At 45.7% G+C, this 17,089-nt stretch overlaps 1 protein-coding gene across 5 annotated transcripts; it reads right to left on the bottom strand.

Annotated features, from left to right (window-relative positions):
- Positions 1-644: 644 nt before the first annotated feature.
- Positions 645-15,820, bottom strand: LSM6 (LSM6 homolog, U6 small nuclear RNA and mRNA degradation associated). Of its 5 annotated transcripts, none has more exons than XM_075929989.1 (4): positions 15,688-15,807; positions 10,206-10,317; positions 3,939-4,052; positions 645-943 (listed from the first exon to the last, which is right to left on the bottom strand). In XM_075929989.1, exons 2-4 carry the CDS (start codon positions 10,297-10,299, stop codon positions 909-911), a joined length of 243 nt encoding a protein of 80 aa, XP_075786104.1. In that variant the 5' UTR covers positions 10,300-10,317; positions 15,688-15,807; the 3' UTR covers positions 645-908. The 5 variants fall into 5 exon arrangements, with proteins under 5 accessions (XP_075786104.1, XP_075786103.1, XP_075786102.1 ...); XM_075929988.1 differs by lacking the exon at positions 15,688-15,807 and adding an exon at positions 15,070-15,434; XM_075929987.1 differs by lacking the exon at positions 645-943 and adding an exon at positions 2,738-2,814 and having other exon boundaries at positions 15,688-15,820.
- Positions 15,821-17,089: the final 1,269 nt, after the last annotated feature.

The raw sequence follows: 17,089 nt of genomic DNA, 5'->3' as shown, positions 1-17,089 counted from the left end.
GGCACCCCTTAGAACTGTGTGTCCGGGGTGGGGGTCGGGACCCTTTAAGCGCAGCCCTCGGCTAGCCTGAGACAGCATCTCCATGCTCTAAGTCCTCCTTTTATGCCCTGCCGGCACTGCTTCCGGCCATCCTTAAGCCCTGTTCAGAGTCCACTCAATGTGGACTTACTAGTTCGAACTAGCAAAACGCTAGTTCGAACTAGTTTTTAGTTCTAGATGCGTTAGTTCGAACTAGCTTAGTTCGAATTAACTAATTCGAACTAAGTTAGTTCGAACTAGCGCTGTAGTGTAGACGTACCCATAGTTGAGGTATCATGGTTACATCCCCTATTCAGATTGATAAGACAAAGGGTTTTGACCAATTTTGGCGGTCAGCAGCTGAATATTTTACCCCATTTACTTTTCATATAATTCAGTATTTAAACTTGGCCTAATTTTTCCCCTGAGCGGGCTACCTCATTTTCTACAAAACATTTGTATAGCTGGTGGAAGGGGGTTGTAATTATCGCCTTGCCAATGCTTCAAGGCTCCAATGTGGGGTTATTCTCAAAACCCAAGAATGCAGATTGGAAAACAAGGAAGTACCAGAAGTAACCAAACCAAATACTGCCTCAGATTTTGTCTTGCACAATAAATAAACTACATATTTTCCATGTTTTATTTAAGATTGCAGTGTAACAAAGCACTTTTCACAACTAAGGTGTTCAGAAAATTTTACAATAGTTTTCTAGTTTGAAATTTTTAAAAAACAACTCTTCTCTCTATAGTTACTGCAGTAAATCTGGCTTTATAGCAAACAACAGAAATATTGAAGAGCTGTATTTTTCAACCAAAAATTTCTAACTATAAATCAAACAGTTCACATCAGGAGAAAATGCAGCAGTACAAAACATCTCTTTTAGGCATCTTCACATCCTCCTCTTCTGTGTGCTTATATACAGAACTGTAGAAAGGAAAAAGTGAAACATTTTAGAGAATTCCAGTACATAAGGTATCGTGGTTGCCCTATCTATTAAATCAAGAAATCAGAAAATGCAGGAGTTGTAATTCAACAGCAATATTTACTAAGTCAAACTACTTAGATGTAAAAAAAACAAATGGTCTGGTAGCACTTTATAGACTAACAAAACATGTAGTAATTTCTAATTCAGTTTTCCTTGTTGAACACTTAGTTTAATATATTATTTTGTCAAATTGTGCACCATAACAGATAATTGTTCCTAAAACCTTTTGCACTGGAACTGCCTTCTGTGATGCCGAGGAGAGTACAACTAGATTTTCAGGTGGCTTGGATTAAGGATGTCAGAAATAACAGTCCTGATCTGACAACAAATGGATTCAGGATCCTTACTCCTTTTCATTTAAAACTTGTGTCATAACTAACAGTAACTAATGAAAAAAAAAAAAACAACAAATGGTGCGGAGACCATTTTATAAACTAACAAAACATGTAGATGGTATCATGAGCTTTCGTGGGCACAGCCACTTCTTCAGATGACCAGAGTTATGAGTTTAGGATGCCAAAATAAATAGAAAAGAGGGAGGGAAGGAGTGAGGGAAGAAAAAGGGAGGGAGGTAGGAGACAGAAAGCATCAGTAAATATCTGAAGATTGGGTAGTTAAACTGAAGCAGATAAAAATCAAAGTTAGCCTGTACATTCTACTTACTGAGCCACTTCAGGGTGTCTTGTGAAGAAGGGCTTCCCTCAAGTTTTAAAGAAGGGGTCTCCTCTGGGGCACAAGACTACATAATAATTGGATCTTGGGTGCCCAGAGTGTGAAATATTTCAGAACTAGAATATCCTTAATTAAAATATGTTTTGTTTTTCTTCATTTAAATAATTGTTCTGGGATGGGGATGAGGGGTTCAGCATGCAGGCTGGCCAAGGAGGGAGGACAATCCCAACCCTCTCTCATCACAGCAGGTTGGGGCCCAGTATGAAGCACTTGTCCAAGGCTGCTGCAGCAGACACAGCCGAGTGAGGGATGCAGTCCCCCAACTGGGGGACAGAGACACACACAGATAAACAGACATACAAACTCTCTGAAATATATAGTAGATAGTTGTCCCTTTCTCTATCATCTTCTACATGCTGGCCCTATAGAGTTATAGCTGTCCTGGTCCCCATCTCAGGACCCTTGCTATCCCCCAATGTTTATAATGCAGTATAACTGTCCATCCTGCCAGACCCTCCCTTTCCATTTTATGAAAAACAATCGAATTCCAGGTATGTCCCATTGTCCTGGCACGCCTAAACCGTTATCTTGCTTTAAGTTATGATAAGAAGCAGCTGCATACTAGGGATGTCAATTTATAAACGACAACACAATTAACTGATAAGCCTTATCTAATAGAGAGGCACCAGCGTGGAGGGTTAGGGGGCAGGCAAGAGCAGATACGTGCGGTAAGTTGGCTTTTGTGCCAGCTCCATGGCTCCGCCTACCCCCTTCCTGAAGCCTCCTACAGAGGGCTGCCAGCCTGTTTCTGGGGTTTATCGAATAGTCACGTAACCTCTAAAATGTAATGCAGTTATATGACCATTCAATTACACGTCATCTAATATCCCTACTATATACCAAATGTGGTGGTTCTAGCTCTTACCATTTAGGAGTTCTTGAACAAATGGACTCACAGATGGACAGACAGATGCACATTTCTAAAATACTCTTATTTCCAAGTCTTTAAAAAAGGGGAGAGGAGAATAAAATGGGGGCAAAATCCCCTTGACCTTATTTGCTTCTCCAACTTCAACTTACCAATTCAAATTCCATAAGAAATGTCCACAACCACCTCCCAAACGCTTTCTGGCATTTCCTGATATCAGGGTGAAAGGTATGCCTATATTACAAATACCTCCAGATCAAGGGGTTAGGTTATACTACCATTATCTCTCAATACAGTTAAAGATGGGCCATTTTGTGCTGGAGATAGAATCTTAACCATCCTTGAACCACACCACAACTTATATGTCTAGATACTTATTCTCCAGCTATTTCCATGGTAGTTGAACCTTGGAAAGTCTCATTATAATGTATCATAGGTCAGTGTTAATTACTGCAATCTTATTTAATGAGAGTGAAGTCTTCACTTGTAAGCATAGTTTTAAATATTCTGTTTTGGACAACCAAACAATGAGCATATATTATAGTACTATCAACACCCACAGCACCCATATAAATGCACAATTCTTTAAAGAGCAAGATATGGTTAGCTCTTGTAGCCTGTTAAGAAAAAAATCTTGTATGAAATTCTGTTAGGTAATTAAGATCTGTATTCTTAGATAAGTCCAAAATGATTTTGTTAATGCCATCCACAGAAGAAATTCAATTAATCTGTGTATTTAGTGCTGTATTCTTTGTAGTATTCGTTATAGTGATTCCCGTGGCAATAAAGCTTATTTTAATTGCATTTCTTGATTTGAAGTGTGACTGTCACTCAGCACCTGCAGACCCTCCAGAGGGAGAATCTTATCATTCCACCAGCTTGTAACCTGGGTTAGGGAGGACGAACTTAGAATCTCTGATCAGATTGGTGAACTTTACCCACCTAAATTCCACCACAAGTCCTACTCAGGCTACACTCTGTGAAGCAAGAAACACCATGATAGGCAAGACAAACAGTTCAGGAAAATGTCAGTGGATAGCTGACTAACATAAGAAAGTGTCATGTGATCAACAATGAGATTAATATGCTTTAAGGAAGGGATAGAAAAGAGAGGGTGTTTGGTTAAAAAAAAACAGAGCTAGGAGAAGGAATCATAGGGATCAATAAGGAAGAGCACAGAACTGTAATAGCAGCAGAAAATGAGATGGTAGAAAAGATTATGTAAGGCCTCTATTGACCAGCAGTCACCTACATGTTTTCATACATGCTTCAAAATCAAAATTCAATGCCAAAACCAATTTCTTAATCAAGAGAATTGCAAGAGGGTGAGTTACCATTATTTCCTCGAATAAACGCATCCCCATATTTGTTCTTTAATTGACCATTTACGTATTCTTCTGTTTGCTCCAGAGCTATGTTCATATACCCATCTAGACAAGCCAGGACACCTGAAGACAAGTTTAAAAAAATTAAAAATATTCTATAAAACAGATTAGATTTCAGAAATAAAAGTAAACAAATCTGAAAGTCTTTTATTCTTTAGATATTAAAAATCAAACCTTTTTTAAACTGTTCTGATTAACTGAAGCATACAGTCTCCTCTAAGCCAATTAGAAACAGGTCAACAATGGTACAATGAAAAACTGTCACCATATCCACATCATCCATCAGGTAACGATTAAATCTTCATCAATTGCTCCGTAAATGAAATATAAAGCCTCTTTTATTGCTTGTGATAAAACAGAACTTTGACACAAGATCAATGGCTTCTGCTTTAAAAGTTGAAATGGTGTAATTCATTTATGTATTATCAAGAGATGAGTGTCCCCTAATATTCTACAGAAGAGCCCCATGCATTAGAAATGAACTGGGTACACTGAATTTAACTGGAAAAAGGAATGGAAAGTCTATATAAAAGAGGCTGAGTTTTTTTTATCTAAATGACATGTCAGGAACATAGTAGAGTCATGGTGTTTAAGGCCAGAAGGGCTGACCAGATTATCTAGTTTGAACTCCTGTATATCATAGGCCACCAACGCTAGGCACTAAACTAAACAACTGAAATTAGATGAAAGTATTATAGACCATAGGAGACTATACTATTATGTGCCACAGACAGAGAACAGAAGGGTCTGAGGCACACCAGAGTCCAGGGTCTCCCACAATGACAGGGAAATGATTAAGTGAGATATATCCAGATAATCGTGGCAAATGATCCACAACCACATGCTGCAAAGGAAGACAAAAAGCCTCCAAAGTCACTGCCAATCTGACCTAGGGAAAAATCCTCAACTCCTCAAATAGTGATCAGTTCCACCAGCATTCTTCACTATTTTTGAAGTGGGAGCCACTTTGGCAAAAAACCTTCAATGTGAGAGCCACATTCTGAAAGCCCCACCCTGTTCACTCCATCCCCCCCCCCAATTTTCAACAGGCACGGGATTAGGGTTCAGGACGGGGTGCAGGCTCTGGGCTGGGGACAAGTGGTTTGCAGTGTACAAGAAGGCTCTGAGCTGAGCTTGTGGCAAGGGATTGGGGAGCAGGAGGCGGTACGAGGGGCTGGCTCTGGGAGGGGGCTCAGAACTGGGGCAGGGGCTTGGGATGAAGGAGGGGACTTGGGGTGCAGAAGTGTGTGGGCACTTCAGACAGCCCTGGCCCCATGCCACTCCTTCAAGGAGCCAACAAATCCCTGGGCAGTCACGTGGCTCTACATGCCACCCCTTTCTGCAGGCACTGCCCCACAACTGCATGAGCATGAATGTATGATGAATTGCTTGTGATAAGGGCTCATTTTCAGTTTATTTTCCTAAAAGCTCATGCTTTAGAGTTACAGGCAGCTGCCTGTAGGCATCAGGAAGGAATTTACACCCCCCCCCATATCTTCAATGGGAACTGGGGAGGACGATGCTTGCAGTCAGGATCAGTGCATGGAGACCTCTGCTCCCCTCCTCTCTCTCCTTGATGCTGAGAGAGCCTGTTGGCCAATTGCAGGAGTGGCATAGGTTTCAGGGCAGACAGAGAGCCATTCTTAGAGGCATCCCCACTACACCTCTAGAGATCACCAGAGATTGTGATCAACAGGGAGCTGCACTTTGGGACCATGGAAGCCACCACCGGCTTGCAGGCTCCTTGCAGTGATTTCGACCCTACGTAGATAAGCAAAAACCAGCCATCCAAGGACCAGAGAGTAAGCATGCTCACTGCCATCTCAGAGCCCTGGTTCCCCCATTCGATGTCCCATTTCCAGCCATGCTCATCCTTAATGCACAAGACAAAGGAGATTTTAAAACAACAACAACAAAACAACAGACAAAAGATATGGGGTACAAGGGGATGTGAATCCCTTCCTGACTCCTGCAGGTAGCTGGCTCAAATCTTGAAGCATGAGCTTTTAGGAACAAACTGGAAATGAGCCCCAAGGACTTTTGGGCTTTGACCCCTAGAATCATAAGCAAACCTTGTCATACAATCACACCCATAAATGTATCCAGCTCTTTCTTAAAACTCATTTAAGTCATTTGCCCTCACAACCTTGATGGGCAGGTTGATCTAAAACCTCACTCCCCTGATAGTAAACACCTTCTTTAATTTCCAGACCCAAATTTGTTCACAGCCAGTTTGTTCTTGTGCCAACATCCACAGATTTCTAAGGGACCAGGAAGGACCATTTGTGACCATCTAGTCTGTTCTGCTGTAGAATACAGGCCATAAAGCTTTCCCACAATAAATTCCTAGAACAGATCTTTTAGAACATCTTCATTTAAAAATTGTCAGTGACAGAGACTCCGCCATACCCCCTAGTAAAGTGTTTCAAAGGTTAATTGCTACTGAACTGAAAATGTATACTTTATTTCCATCTGAATTTGCCCAATTTCAACTTCCAGTCATGGGATTATATTTTTTCTGATAGATTGAAAAGCCCATTATTAAATATTTGCTCCCCATGTAGGTCCTTATAGACCTGGGGTTGGCAACCTTTCAGAAGTGGCGTGACAAGATTTAACGTATTCACTTCTATTTAAGGATCTGTATGCTAGGCAGAAGCAGGAAGGGGGAGGGGGGGAATGGCAGACTGGCTACAGTGCCTACATATTCTGAACCAGCTGCAGCTCAGGCACTCCAGCCCCATGGGGCAAGAGGAAGGGACAGGGAAGACTGAGGTTCAGGGCTTCCCACAGGCCAGATTTACTTTTCTGGGGTTCTAGAGTTAGTGGATCTTATGGACCCCCTTAGCCTCTGGAGTGGGGGCAAAAATGAGGGGGTCAGTGTGTGGGACAGCTCTGCCAGAGTGTGGGATAGGTATGGGGTGCAGGATCTGGGTGGGAGGTGGGGTGCAGAAGGGGGAGAGGTTGTGAGGCCTGGGTGAGTGGCAGGGTGCAGAAGCAGGCTGGGAGTAGGGTGTCTGGCCAGGTGGAGAGATCAGGAGCAAGGGAGGGTGCAGTGTGTGGCCAAAAGGGATGGTGCAGGAGCAACAGTGAATGCAGGAGCATGGTGGGAGTAGGAGTCTGGTTGGGGGGGGAAATACAGGAGCAAGGGAGGGTGCAGGAGCAGGCTGGGGGTAGGTCTGGCCAGGAGAGAGAGTGCAGGAGGGGCCTTGGGGTAGGGTGTCTGTCCAGGAAGGAGGGTATCGGAGCAAGTTGGGGGTACAGGGTCTTGGCGAGGGGAGGGGAGTGAGTGAGGGGGAGTGTGGAGGTCTGGGCATGAGGGAGGACGCTCACCTGGCTTCGTGCTCCTTACAGCCGGGAAAGCCTCCGGACAGTGTGCTGCTGTTCACAGAGTGGAGTAGGAAGGGGGAGGGAGCTCAGCTTCCCCACCCTCCACACAACAGGGATACCAGCACAGTGTGTGTGTGGTGGGGGGAGGGTGGTGGGGAGAAGAAACCCAGACTTTCCCCACCAGACCCAGTTTGGTACTGCTACCCCAGCAGGTGGGGAGGGGGAGGGAGTTCTCTCCTGCCCCCCAGCAGCAAGGAAGGTGGAGGGGGGAGAGAGCAGCAGCGCACGGAGCGCACCTGCCAAGCTCAAGTACACCCTGCCCTACAATGCAGGGGAACACATTTTCCTACAAGTGGGTTTTTCCCCCTTCTCTTTCGACACAAATAGGAAAAACTGATGATTACACACAAAGCACAGTTAATTACATGAAATAAACAAAATGAAAGGCTTCCCTCCCCTATAATCTCTATGGGTATGTCTACACTACCCCGCTAGTTCGAACTAGCGGGGGTAATGTAGTCATCCGCAGTTGCAAATGAAGCCCGGGATTTGAATTTCCCGGGCTTCATTTGCATGAAGCCGGCCGGCGCCATTTTTAAATGCCGGCTAGTTCGGACTCCGTGCCGCGCGGCTACACGCGGCACGGACTAGCTAGTTCGGATTAGGCTTTTAATCCGAACTAGCTGTACACCTCGTGGAATGAGGTGTACAGCTAGTTCGATTAGAAGCCTAATCCGAACTAGCTAGTCCGTGCCGCGTGTAGCCGCGCGGCACGGAGTCCGAACTAGCCGGCATTTAAAAATGGCGCCGGCCGGCTTCATGCAAATGAAGCCCGGGAAATTCAAATCCCGGGCTTCATTTGCAACTGCGGATGACTACATTACCCCCGCTAGTTCGAGTTAGCGGGGTAGTGTAGACATACCCTATTATAGTAATCTCAGAAATTATGTTTAACAATAGTAGGCAAAAAAATGAGACAAGTGAGACTTAAGCTGACTACAAACCTTTTCAAAATATCACTCAGTATGATTCAAATGGCTGTATTTTCACAACCTTTTTTGTTCCTAGTGTACATTTATGCTTATTTTTCATTCTCTCTTCTTCCCCTTTGTATTTTTCCACTCTACTAATATTACTTGACATTAAATGTTATGTTTTCCTAAACTATGTATATTTTAAATGTATATACACACACAGGCATTCAATGTAATATAGTTTGTGCTTTTTTATGGCTTCTCTTAAATGTGGCTTTCACTTAGCATAGAATTGAGGCATTTGACAATTACAGTCATATCTGCATTAGATGACATTTAGCAAAAAAGTACAACTAGCAACATTACCTAGAAACTGAAGTAAATACATTTGTCGACAAATTTGTAACAAGAGTCTGGAATCCTTTCTGAACAAAAAGCTTTTAAAAATGTTTTAAGGAGTTTCACAAATGCAGCTTACATACAGTTTCATGTGCAGGTTGAATCTCTCTAGTTTGGCACTCTCTGGTCTGGCATTTTAGTTAGCTGGATGTCCTTTTTATCAGGGGTGTGGCAAAGTTTCCTGCAGTCCCATAAAGCAATCAGTCCTGGCTCTCAGTGTTAGGTACTGTTAGTTAGCTCTAATTTACCCCTAAATGTCTTCTAACATCCCAGTGAGCAGTGGAAGTGTTTGTCATGCTGCTAGAGAATTCTGGCCTCCTGTGGTTCAGCAAACTCTTTGGTTCAGCACCAATCAGGTCCCAAGGGCGCCAGATTAGAGAAGTTCAACCTGTATTATTAAAAATTCTTAAGTAAATTTCCCTCACCACAGCACATTCACTATTCTCTCAAACAGTGTAAAGTAAAGTGAGCTGAATTATACCCATGTGAAAACGGGTGTGATCAGTATCTGGCCCATAATATTTATATATTTAAAACACCCAGAAAAATACTTTGGAAGTGTGACGGGATGTGGAATGTAGAGGAGGGAGTTGAAATACATAATTTAATGTTATACAGTATTTTCTGTCCCTCAACAGTCTCCTCTTCTTCACTGAAAGAAAGCAGTGCGGTATAACTCTGAGGTGACATTGCTTAAAAAAAAGCAAATAGGGAGCCTTCTATTCTGGTAGAAGTCATACAGTGACATTATACCTGTAAGAGAAAATTCTCCTTGATAATGCTATGAGAGGATAGGTTCATGACTAATTTGGATTTTCAAAAACATGTAACTGATTTAAGGAGCAAGAATCTCACATAGAGCCATTAGAATTGTTGCTCCTATATTACTTAGCAATTTTTTAAAATTCCGTCCCTAAAGCCTCAATCCAATGGTTGAACATATGCATAATTCAAGCCCGCAAATTGAGGATTTGAAATGTCCATGCTAGGAGCCTACACTGCTTCTTTCGAGACCACTAACTTGCACAAATTGTTTTAATCAAAAACCCAAGTCTTTTTCCATCAATTTGTTTATTTTTAACGTTATGCCACCCTCTCTCAAATCTAAAATTGGATATCGAAACACTTCATATCATTACAATACTAACTGGGATCCCCAGTTTAAGCTCTCCAACCAAAATTCTCTCTGGAGAATATGTAAATCACTAAAATGAATGAGTCACTTTGGGGCCACAGGATACAGAAGTTGCACCAGTCACAACACAAGCCTGAGAATCCTTCTCATGCTATTACTGCTATAGCAATAATTCCTGATTATTATCATAAGCCACCATATGAACACAGCCTCAGAGAACAGATACAGGTACCAAGAAATTAACAGTCCTATGAAGTTCTCTTGCTTTTATTAGTTATGGGTCTGTCATTGTTCTAAAGCATTGTATTTATCCCTTTATCCCCAAAAAGTGGTAATTATAGACATTATTCATTACGGAAGAGAGTTAGGAGAACTTACCTCGATAATCAACTCCAGAATTTAACTTTACAACAACAGGTCTTCCTATAATTTGTTTTAAGAAATCGCTAGGGGTTTGCTTTCGTAGACTCATTGTGATGGTCCTGATAGGCTGAGACAGAAAGATATATTATATAAATAACTCAAATATACATCTTAAAATGTATATTCAATTCAAACAGGCAGTCTTATAGCTCCCAAAGTGTTCAGTAGGGAAAAAATATCAAAGTGGATAAAAGAGGACAGATTCAAAACTGCAGTTCCACAGCCATAGTATGAAACATTCAATTTAACTTTTCTGCAGTTTCTGAAATAATAGGAATCCTTATGTTTTTCTGTTTCACAGTTGTTCACCATGCTGTGCCTCTTACAAACTTCCAATATAGCCAAAAAAGTCTGTTATTTCTCATAACAGCTTTTTTTAAAGCAGCTTTACTTGAATTATGGAATCAAGGATAGTTAAGGAGGGTGTCATATCTAAAATAAAAAATGACAGTACATGTGTTATATGAAGATTGGTATGTTAAAATGGAAAAAGCAAGAAGAAACTGCTCAGCTGGGCTGGAGTGCTCCCGGCTTGTGGCTAGGCGTAGGGGACCCAGGCAGGTCATAGCTGCCCTTATGGTGCAAGTAGCGGGCTGCTCCAGCCTGGCAGGGCTGTAGTGTCCTCTGCCCATGGTGCAGTAGGCCCAGGCTGGGTTGAAACAGCTCCCAGCTCACTATGTGCCACAGGCAGGGGCCTATTTCAACTGGGCCGGGCACCGGTTAAACAGGTAAGCATGCTGGTAAGGCAATTCTTGCAGGTTAATTGGTTAAACCTTTACTGGCCCTAGTCTAAGGTAAGGATGTTAAATATTGGTTAATTGAATAGTCGATTGACCCAATGAATTCTTATCAGTTACTTGACTATTCTGTAGTTCCTGGGGCTAGGGCTGGAAGTCAGTACACTCTGGCCCCAGTCCCGAGGAGCCCCGACACTCTGTGCTGCTGCCTCTGTATCAGAGGCAGCAGCGCAGGATGCCAGATGGGAGCAGGTCTGCAAGGGGAGCCGGTCTGCAAGGGGAGCCGGTTTAAAAACCAGCTCCCCTCATGGACTGGCTGCCTCAGAGGCAGCAGTGTGGGGTGGCAGCAGCCCCTGTCCGGGGGCGGGGGGACGCTAAGCTCCCGGACCCGGTGCGAGCTGGAACTGAGAGAGGCTGCCTGCCCGCTAGGCTCCTAATACACCTTAAATGAAGAGCCGCAGCATGGGTAGGTCCCAGACCTAGCGTGAGCCAGGCTGCTGTCCAGCCTGCTAACAATTTACTGGCCGGGGGGAGGAAATGTGTGCAGCATTAACTTATAAGCTTTTGCTTACTGGTTAATTGATTACACTGTTACATCCCTAGTCTAAGGATTAGTCTACACTTGAAAGTTAGGTTGGCTTAACTACATCACTCAGTTCTGTGTGGTGTAATTAAGACAAATGAAGCCCCGTTTTAGTCTTCCATTGACGTAGCTATCACTTCTCAGAAAGGTAGATTTGCTATTGTGACCAAGAACCCCTTCCTTCACTGTAGTGCAGGGGTGGGGAATCTAAAGCTCTGGGGGCCGGATGTGGCCCTCAGCTTGCCTTGATCCAGCCTCCAGCATGCCTGGATCTGGCCCCAGTGCTGATGCTTCAGCCTCCCCCCGCCCCGCCACCCAAGGCTGGAACACACAAAATCTACCAGAAACCCCTACCCCCCCCGCCCAGCACAGGTGTGTGAAGAGAATGTGGGGAGTGGATGTCTCAGTTAGGGGCCACGTCAGTGAGGGCTTGGGGGGTTTTTTTTTGCTTCTCACTTGTGTGTGTGGCCTCTGACTGATTTTTCTGGGGGATCAGTGGCCTCTGACTCAAAAAAGGTTCTCCACCCCTGCTGAAGTATGTATTTACAGTATTACAGGGGAGATGCTGCAGCACTGCACCTGTACCACAGCAGGATTTCTAGAGTAGGCACACCCTAAGTTAAGGTAGTACATGGTTTGTCCTTTTCACAAATGAAAATAACAGTCTTATTTCTGTCCTTTATCCATGTCACTCTTCCATATGTTCCTCTCTCATCCCTACACGTGTATGTCCAGTTTATTTATCCTCTTCTTCCTAGCACATGCTTCCCTAACACGCTCTAGACACAAGTGATGGCTGGCTGCTCCAATCTGGAGGTAGCTTGTGTTTCCCCCTCTACCAACATAGCAGAAGCCTCTAAAAGAAGTAAGGTTGCCTAACTTCCAGCTGATTTTACAGGCTCTTCACTACTGTGTCTGGATGCTAGCACAAGCAGCTGGGAACAAACAGAATTAGAACCATAACCCCAGCCAATTCTAATCAGAATACTTTACAGAAGTGTACAGTTTGCCAATTGTAGCATCTGCCACAGGGTACTGAGAAACGAAATTTACTACCTCTGCAATTATCAACCACTTTGCTCTGCAGTGTGGAAATAAGCAACAGTATCTTCACAGTGAGACGACTACTGTGTGAATGTAAATAGACAAATATAGAAGATAGGTGCTACATGTAAAGACTTGACAGTGTCAGTTTAGCTTTGTAAACTGATTGAACAGCTGCTGGCTCAATGGCTATTTTCTGTAACTTTCCATAAAATATTAATTAATATTCTCCTAGTAATGGGGGGCAGAGCATTGTAAACCCAATGGGAGAGTTAACTGGAAATCCAAAATTCCAAAAGAAATGCAGAGGTGACCACGAGCTCAGTTCCCAGCTTCAGATGTTGCGATCCCTTGCACTGCATTTCACCACCACTCAAGTTTGGCCCAGCCACACTTCTATAGAGGAGTAAGGATGCACAAAATCTGAGTGGTAATGTAACACCATGTACAGATCACAATTCCTGGAGCAGGAAGCCAGGCCCAGAACCACATGAAATGAAGCACCCCTGCATGGTCAGTGTAAAGTAGGCTTGCTTTCCACAGACCACCCATCTATAGTCTCCCAGTCTCTTCTTTCCGTAAATTTTTTCCTTGTACCTCTGCCGCAAAAAAATATTAAAAACATACGTGACAAAATCATAGCTCTACTGGTAAGACCCTGCATAAACTACCACATCCACTTCCAGACACCTCAAAACTGGAAAAATGTTGATAAATCAGAGACAACTTAGACAAGAGCAGCAAAGTGAGTGAAAGGCCAGAGACACTGAATTAACTATTAAAAACAACAAAGCCGTCTTATGGTACCTTAGAGACTAACAAATTTATTAGGTCATGAGTTTTTGTGGGTAAAACCCACTTCATCATGAAAGCTCACGACCTAAAATGCCACAGGACTGCTCGTTGTTTTTACTGTTACAGATTAACATGGCTACCCCTCTGAATTAAGTATATAGTTTGGCTAAATTATGATTGAGGAATATAACACTCTACAAGAAGTCTTGAGTGTAAAAAGCAGAAGGAAGTTTTTGCTTATGGTTGTTCTAAGAGATATAACTAGTAACTACAGGATGAAATAAGGAAAATGGAAAGTGATTTGGCTTAGGAACAATCTTTAGATGTGTGTATTGGTCAGCATCAAACAAACCTTTTGTGATATATAAATAAGATAAAGATCAAACTAAGCTTGTTGCTATTATACAGTGTTATCTAAAGTATCACAAAGGAAGCAGCAAAGAACCCACAGATTAAGAGATTTTAAATGTTTCTGAGAATATTGCCTAGGAAACAATTTTGCATTAGATCAGTGGTCTTCAAACTTTTTGGCTCATAGCCTACCCCGCTCAATGAAAATCTTTTTGTATACCACCAGCCAACCACTCATGATGACAAAATGCCTATGTTTATTTCTAAATACTTTAAATACTAAATTATTCATATTAGGCTATTGGAGCTATAGCATAAGTGGCCCCCAATCCTTATTGATGTGGCCCCCAACTAAGACACCTCACTTCCCAGGTGCTCCAGCCCCCGGGGGGCGGAGGGGGGAAGGCAGGGAGGACCAAGGTTCAGAGCTCCCCACTCTCCAGAATAACTATTCTAGCGTTAGTAGATTTTGTGAGTCCTCCTAGGCCCTGGGATGGGGCCAAAAATGACAGGTCCACTGTGTGGGAAGGAGCTGCGAAGGAGAGGGATGGGGATGCAGGAGGAGATGAGGGGCTCAGTGAGAGGTAGGGTGCAGGTGCAGGCTGGAGACAGGGTCATCTGGAGGGTGCAGGAACAAGGATGAGTGCAGTGTCCGGCCAGGAGGGAGGGTTCATGAGAACCACTGCATCAGATTAACAGTCACAGGTACTGGGTTAGGTTTTCGTCTCCGGTTGAGGATATTCCCGATCAGCAATGGCGCTGCAGATTTTAATGGGACTTCCCGCATTGTCACTTCTAGCAGGAGTTACACTGACTGTAGGCGCAGCGTGTAGACAAACCCCAGCCAAAGCCCATGTGCAAACATCCCGGCCGCAGGCTGGCACCGCGACAGCTAAGAACCAGATGCCCACAGAGCCGCCTCCGCGGGGCCTTCAGCCGAGGGGCGAGTCCCGGCTCCACTGCCCGCCCTGCTCGGGGGGGGGGGGGGGCGGCAGCGGGGCTGTGCCAAGCCAAACGCCGCCACCAGACACAGCGGCACCTCGGCAGCGCCGCGCTTCGGACGCGGGGCCGCTGCCCAATCAGCGCCGGCTCCGCTCCCGGGCTCGCAGCCTCCCACCCCCCTCGCGGAGACCTGACTCCCAACCCCCGCGGCTGCGCGGCCACCCTGGGGCAGGGCCCGGGGCGGAGCCGCACTCGCCTCGCGGCAGCCGGCAACCCCCCCCCCGGGACAGGAGAGCCGCTCCCCGGCTGCGCGTGACGCCCGAGCGGACACAGGGCCCCTGGCTGGCCCGAGCTCCGGCGCGCCCACCTCGTTCGCTCACCCGCGCCCTGTCCGCTGGCGGCCCCTCAATCGGCCAGGTCCCGAGCGCGGGACGGGCAGCGCTCCCAGCCAATCAACGCCCGCTCCCGGACTTCCGGCTCCGCTACGGTCAGCCGGCTGAGCCAAAACACCCAGCAGACGGAGCGCGCGCTTGGCCAGGGGCTGGGGAACGGTGCCTCCTCGGGGCTGGCGGGTGTTTTACCCGTCGGCCTCCCCTGCCAAGTCCCTGCGGCAGCGCCCCGCCCGCGTCCTAGCGGGAACCCAGCCCGGGGTGTCCCACGTGCTCGGTGCTGGCGCCTGGGCTGCGGTGAGATGCGCAGGGGGCACGTGACGTAGGCTCAGGCGCTGCGAGACTAGGGCTCCTCTGCGCCCCCCCCCCCTGCCCTGGGCGCCTCCTAGCGGGGAGGAGCAGCGGCAGCGGGGAGGGGGCAGGGCCCCGCCCCCTCTCTGTGGCCCCGCCCCTGCAGGCTGCGGGAGGCCGCAGACGGCGCCGCCTGCCAGGGGCGGGGTCCCGGGGCAGCCCCGCTGGTTTGCCCGCTGCCTGGGCCTCTTGCCCCAGCAAATGGGGGGTCCGCGGCTCCGCACAGCTGCCTGCGCAGCACTAACCCGCCGTGGCTCCGGCTGAGCGCGGGGCCTTGGAGCCACAGGCCGGCCGCCGTCAGAACCGCGACTCCTCCATTCGCCCTGGCCCGAGGGCAGGGAGGTCACCCGCACTAAGCCTGCCTCGAGCGGGCAGACATCGGCTGGGGGCACGTGACCCCCGTGTCCTCCTCTCCTGCATCGCCTTTGTCTCCTGGATCCTAGTGACAGGGCCACATGATCAGTCCCTCCTAGCACAGGTCTGGTGTTCTGACATTCTGGCTGCTTGTGTGTCCTATATGTTTTGTTGCAATACACTTAATTGTAGAGTAGGGTTACCATAGTTGAACTTTCCAAAAAGAGGACACTCCTGAGGGACAGTGCATCAGTATCTACCAAGTCCCTATATTAATACAACGTGTAACAGTGAGTATAGAAAAGAAAAAAGTGAAAAGCAAATTCCAAATCCATTACCTCACGAGTCCTTTCTGATGTCCCTCCTCCCCCCCCCCCCCCCCGCCTGTTTAATCTTGGGATCCACACAAGAGGTCATTCTACTACTTTAATTCTCTAGTTATGAATTCCACAAAACTTAGTTTATGACTTGCAAGGCAGGGACTATGAAGCGATCCTTCCCAGGTCAAAAGGAAAACAATGGAAATTCCAAGTTTAGATTTTTGTGGAAGGCTTCTTTTTCAGCCCCTTTCAATCCTCTCTGAATTTGGATGTAAACTTTGTGTTAGTCTCGTGTTCCTTTTTAGCAGTCCAAGGAAATTAGCAATCTGGCAAATAATGGTTTTCCTCAATTAGGTGGAACTCAGTTCCTCTAGGGCAGGGTTCCCCAATCTACTGGTTGCGACCCAAATATGGGTCACCATTACATTTCAAACGGGTCGCCAAGTGTCTCCCCAGGTGGCTCTGCCTCCCTTCATCCCTTCGTTTTTGAATTGCCTTGGGTCACCACGTCTTCCTGAATTATCAAAATGGGTCCCCATCTGGAAAAGTTTGGGAACCGCTGCTCTAGGGCATTTCCCCTTTGTTTATGCAGTATCCATAAGGTGGAAACAAACATCCAAAACATCCTTTCATTCTAAATGCCATACAGAAGAATCTTCAGGCAAAAAAAGTAAAATGAGGAAGCAATAGCAGCAAAACTTTCTTCAGTCACCCAGGAAAATAATCACTACATCAGATTCTACAAGGAGAGGGGGTTGTTACTGATTTTCGGAAGGAGGGCCAGTTAAGTGACTTGGTACATAGGTTGTTAGGGCTGTTAAAGCCCGGATCCGGGTTTTGGAACAGATACAGTCAAATTTGGGAGAACATGGGTTTAAGGATTATTTGGTATTTAAGGAGAGAGGAAGGAAGTCTGGATTAGAGGAAATGCTGAATGGAATCAGGCTGAAGGAAGGCATGGGGGACTAGCTGG

Source organism: Pelodiscus sinensis, chromosome 5 (genome assembly GCF_049634645.1).
Source record: "Pelodiscus sinensis isolate JC-2024 chromosome 5, ASM4963464v1, whole genome shotgun sequence".
Lineage (NCBI taxonomy): Eukaryota > Metazoa > Chordata > Testudines > Trionychidae > Pelodiscus > Pelodiscus sinensis.
Note: the sequence above shows the minus strand (reverse complement) of the source record. Positions and strands in the feature narration are given on the sequence as shown.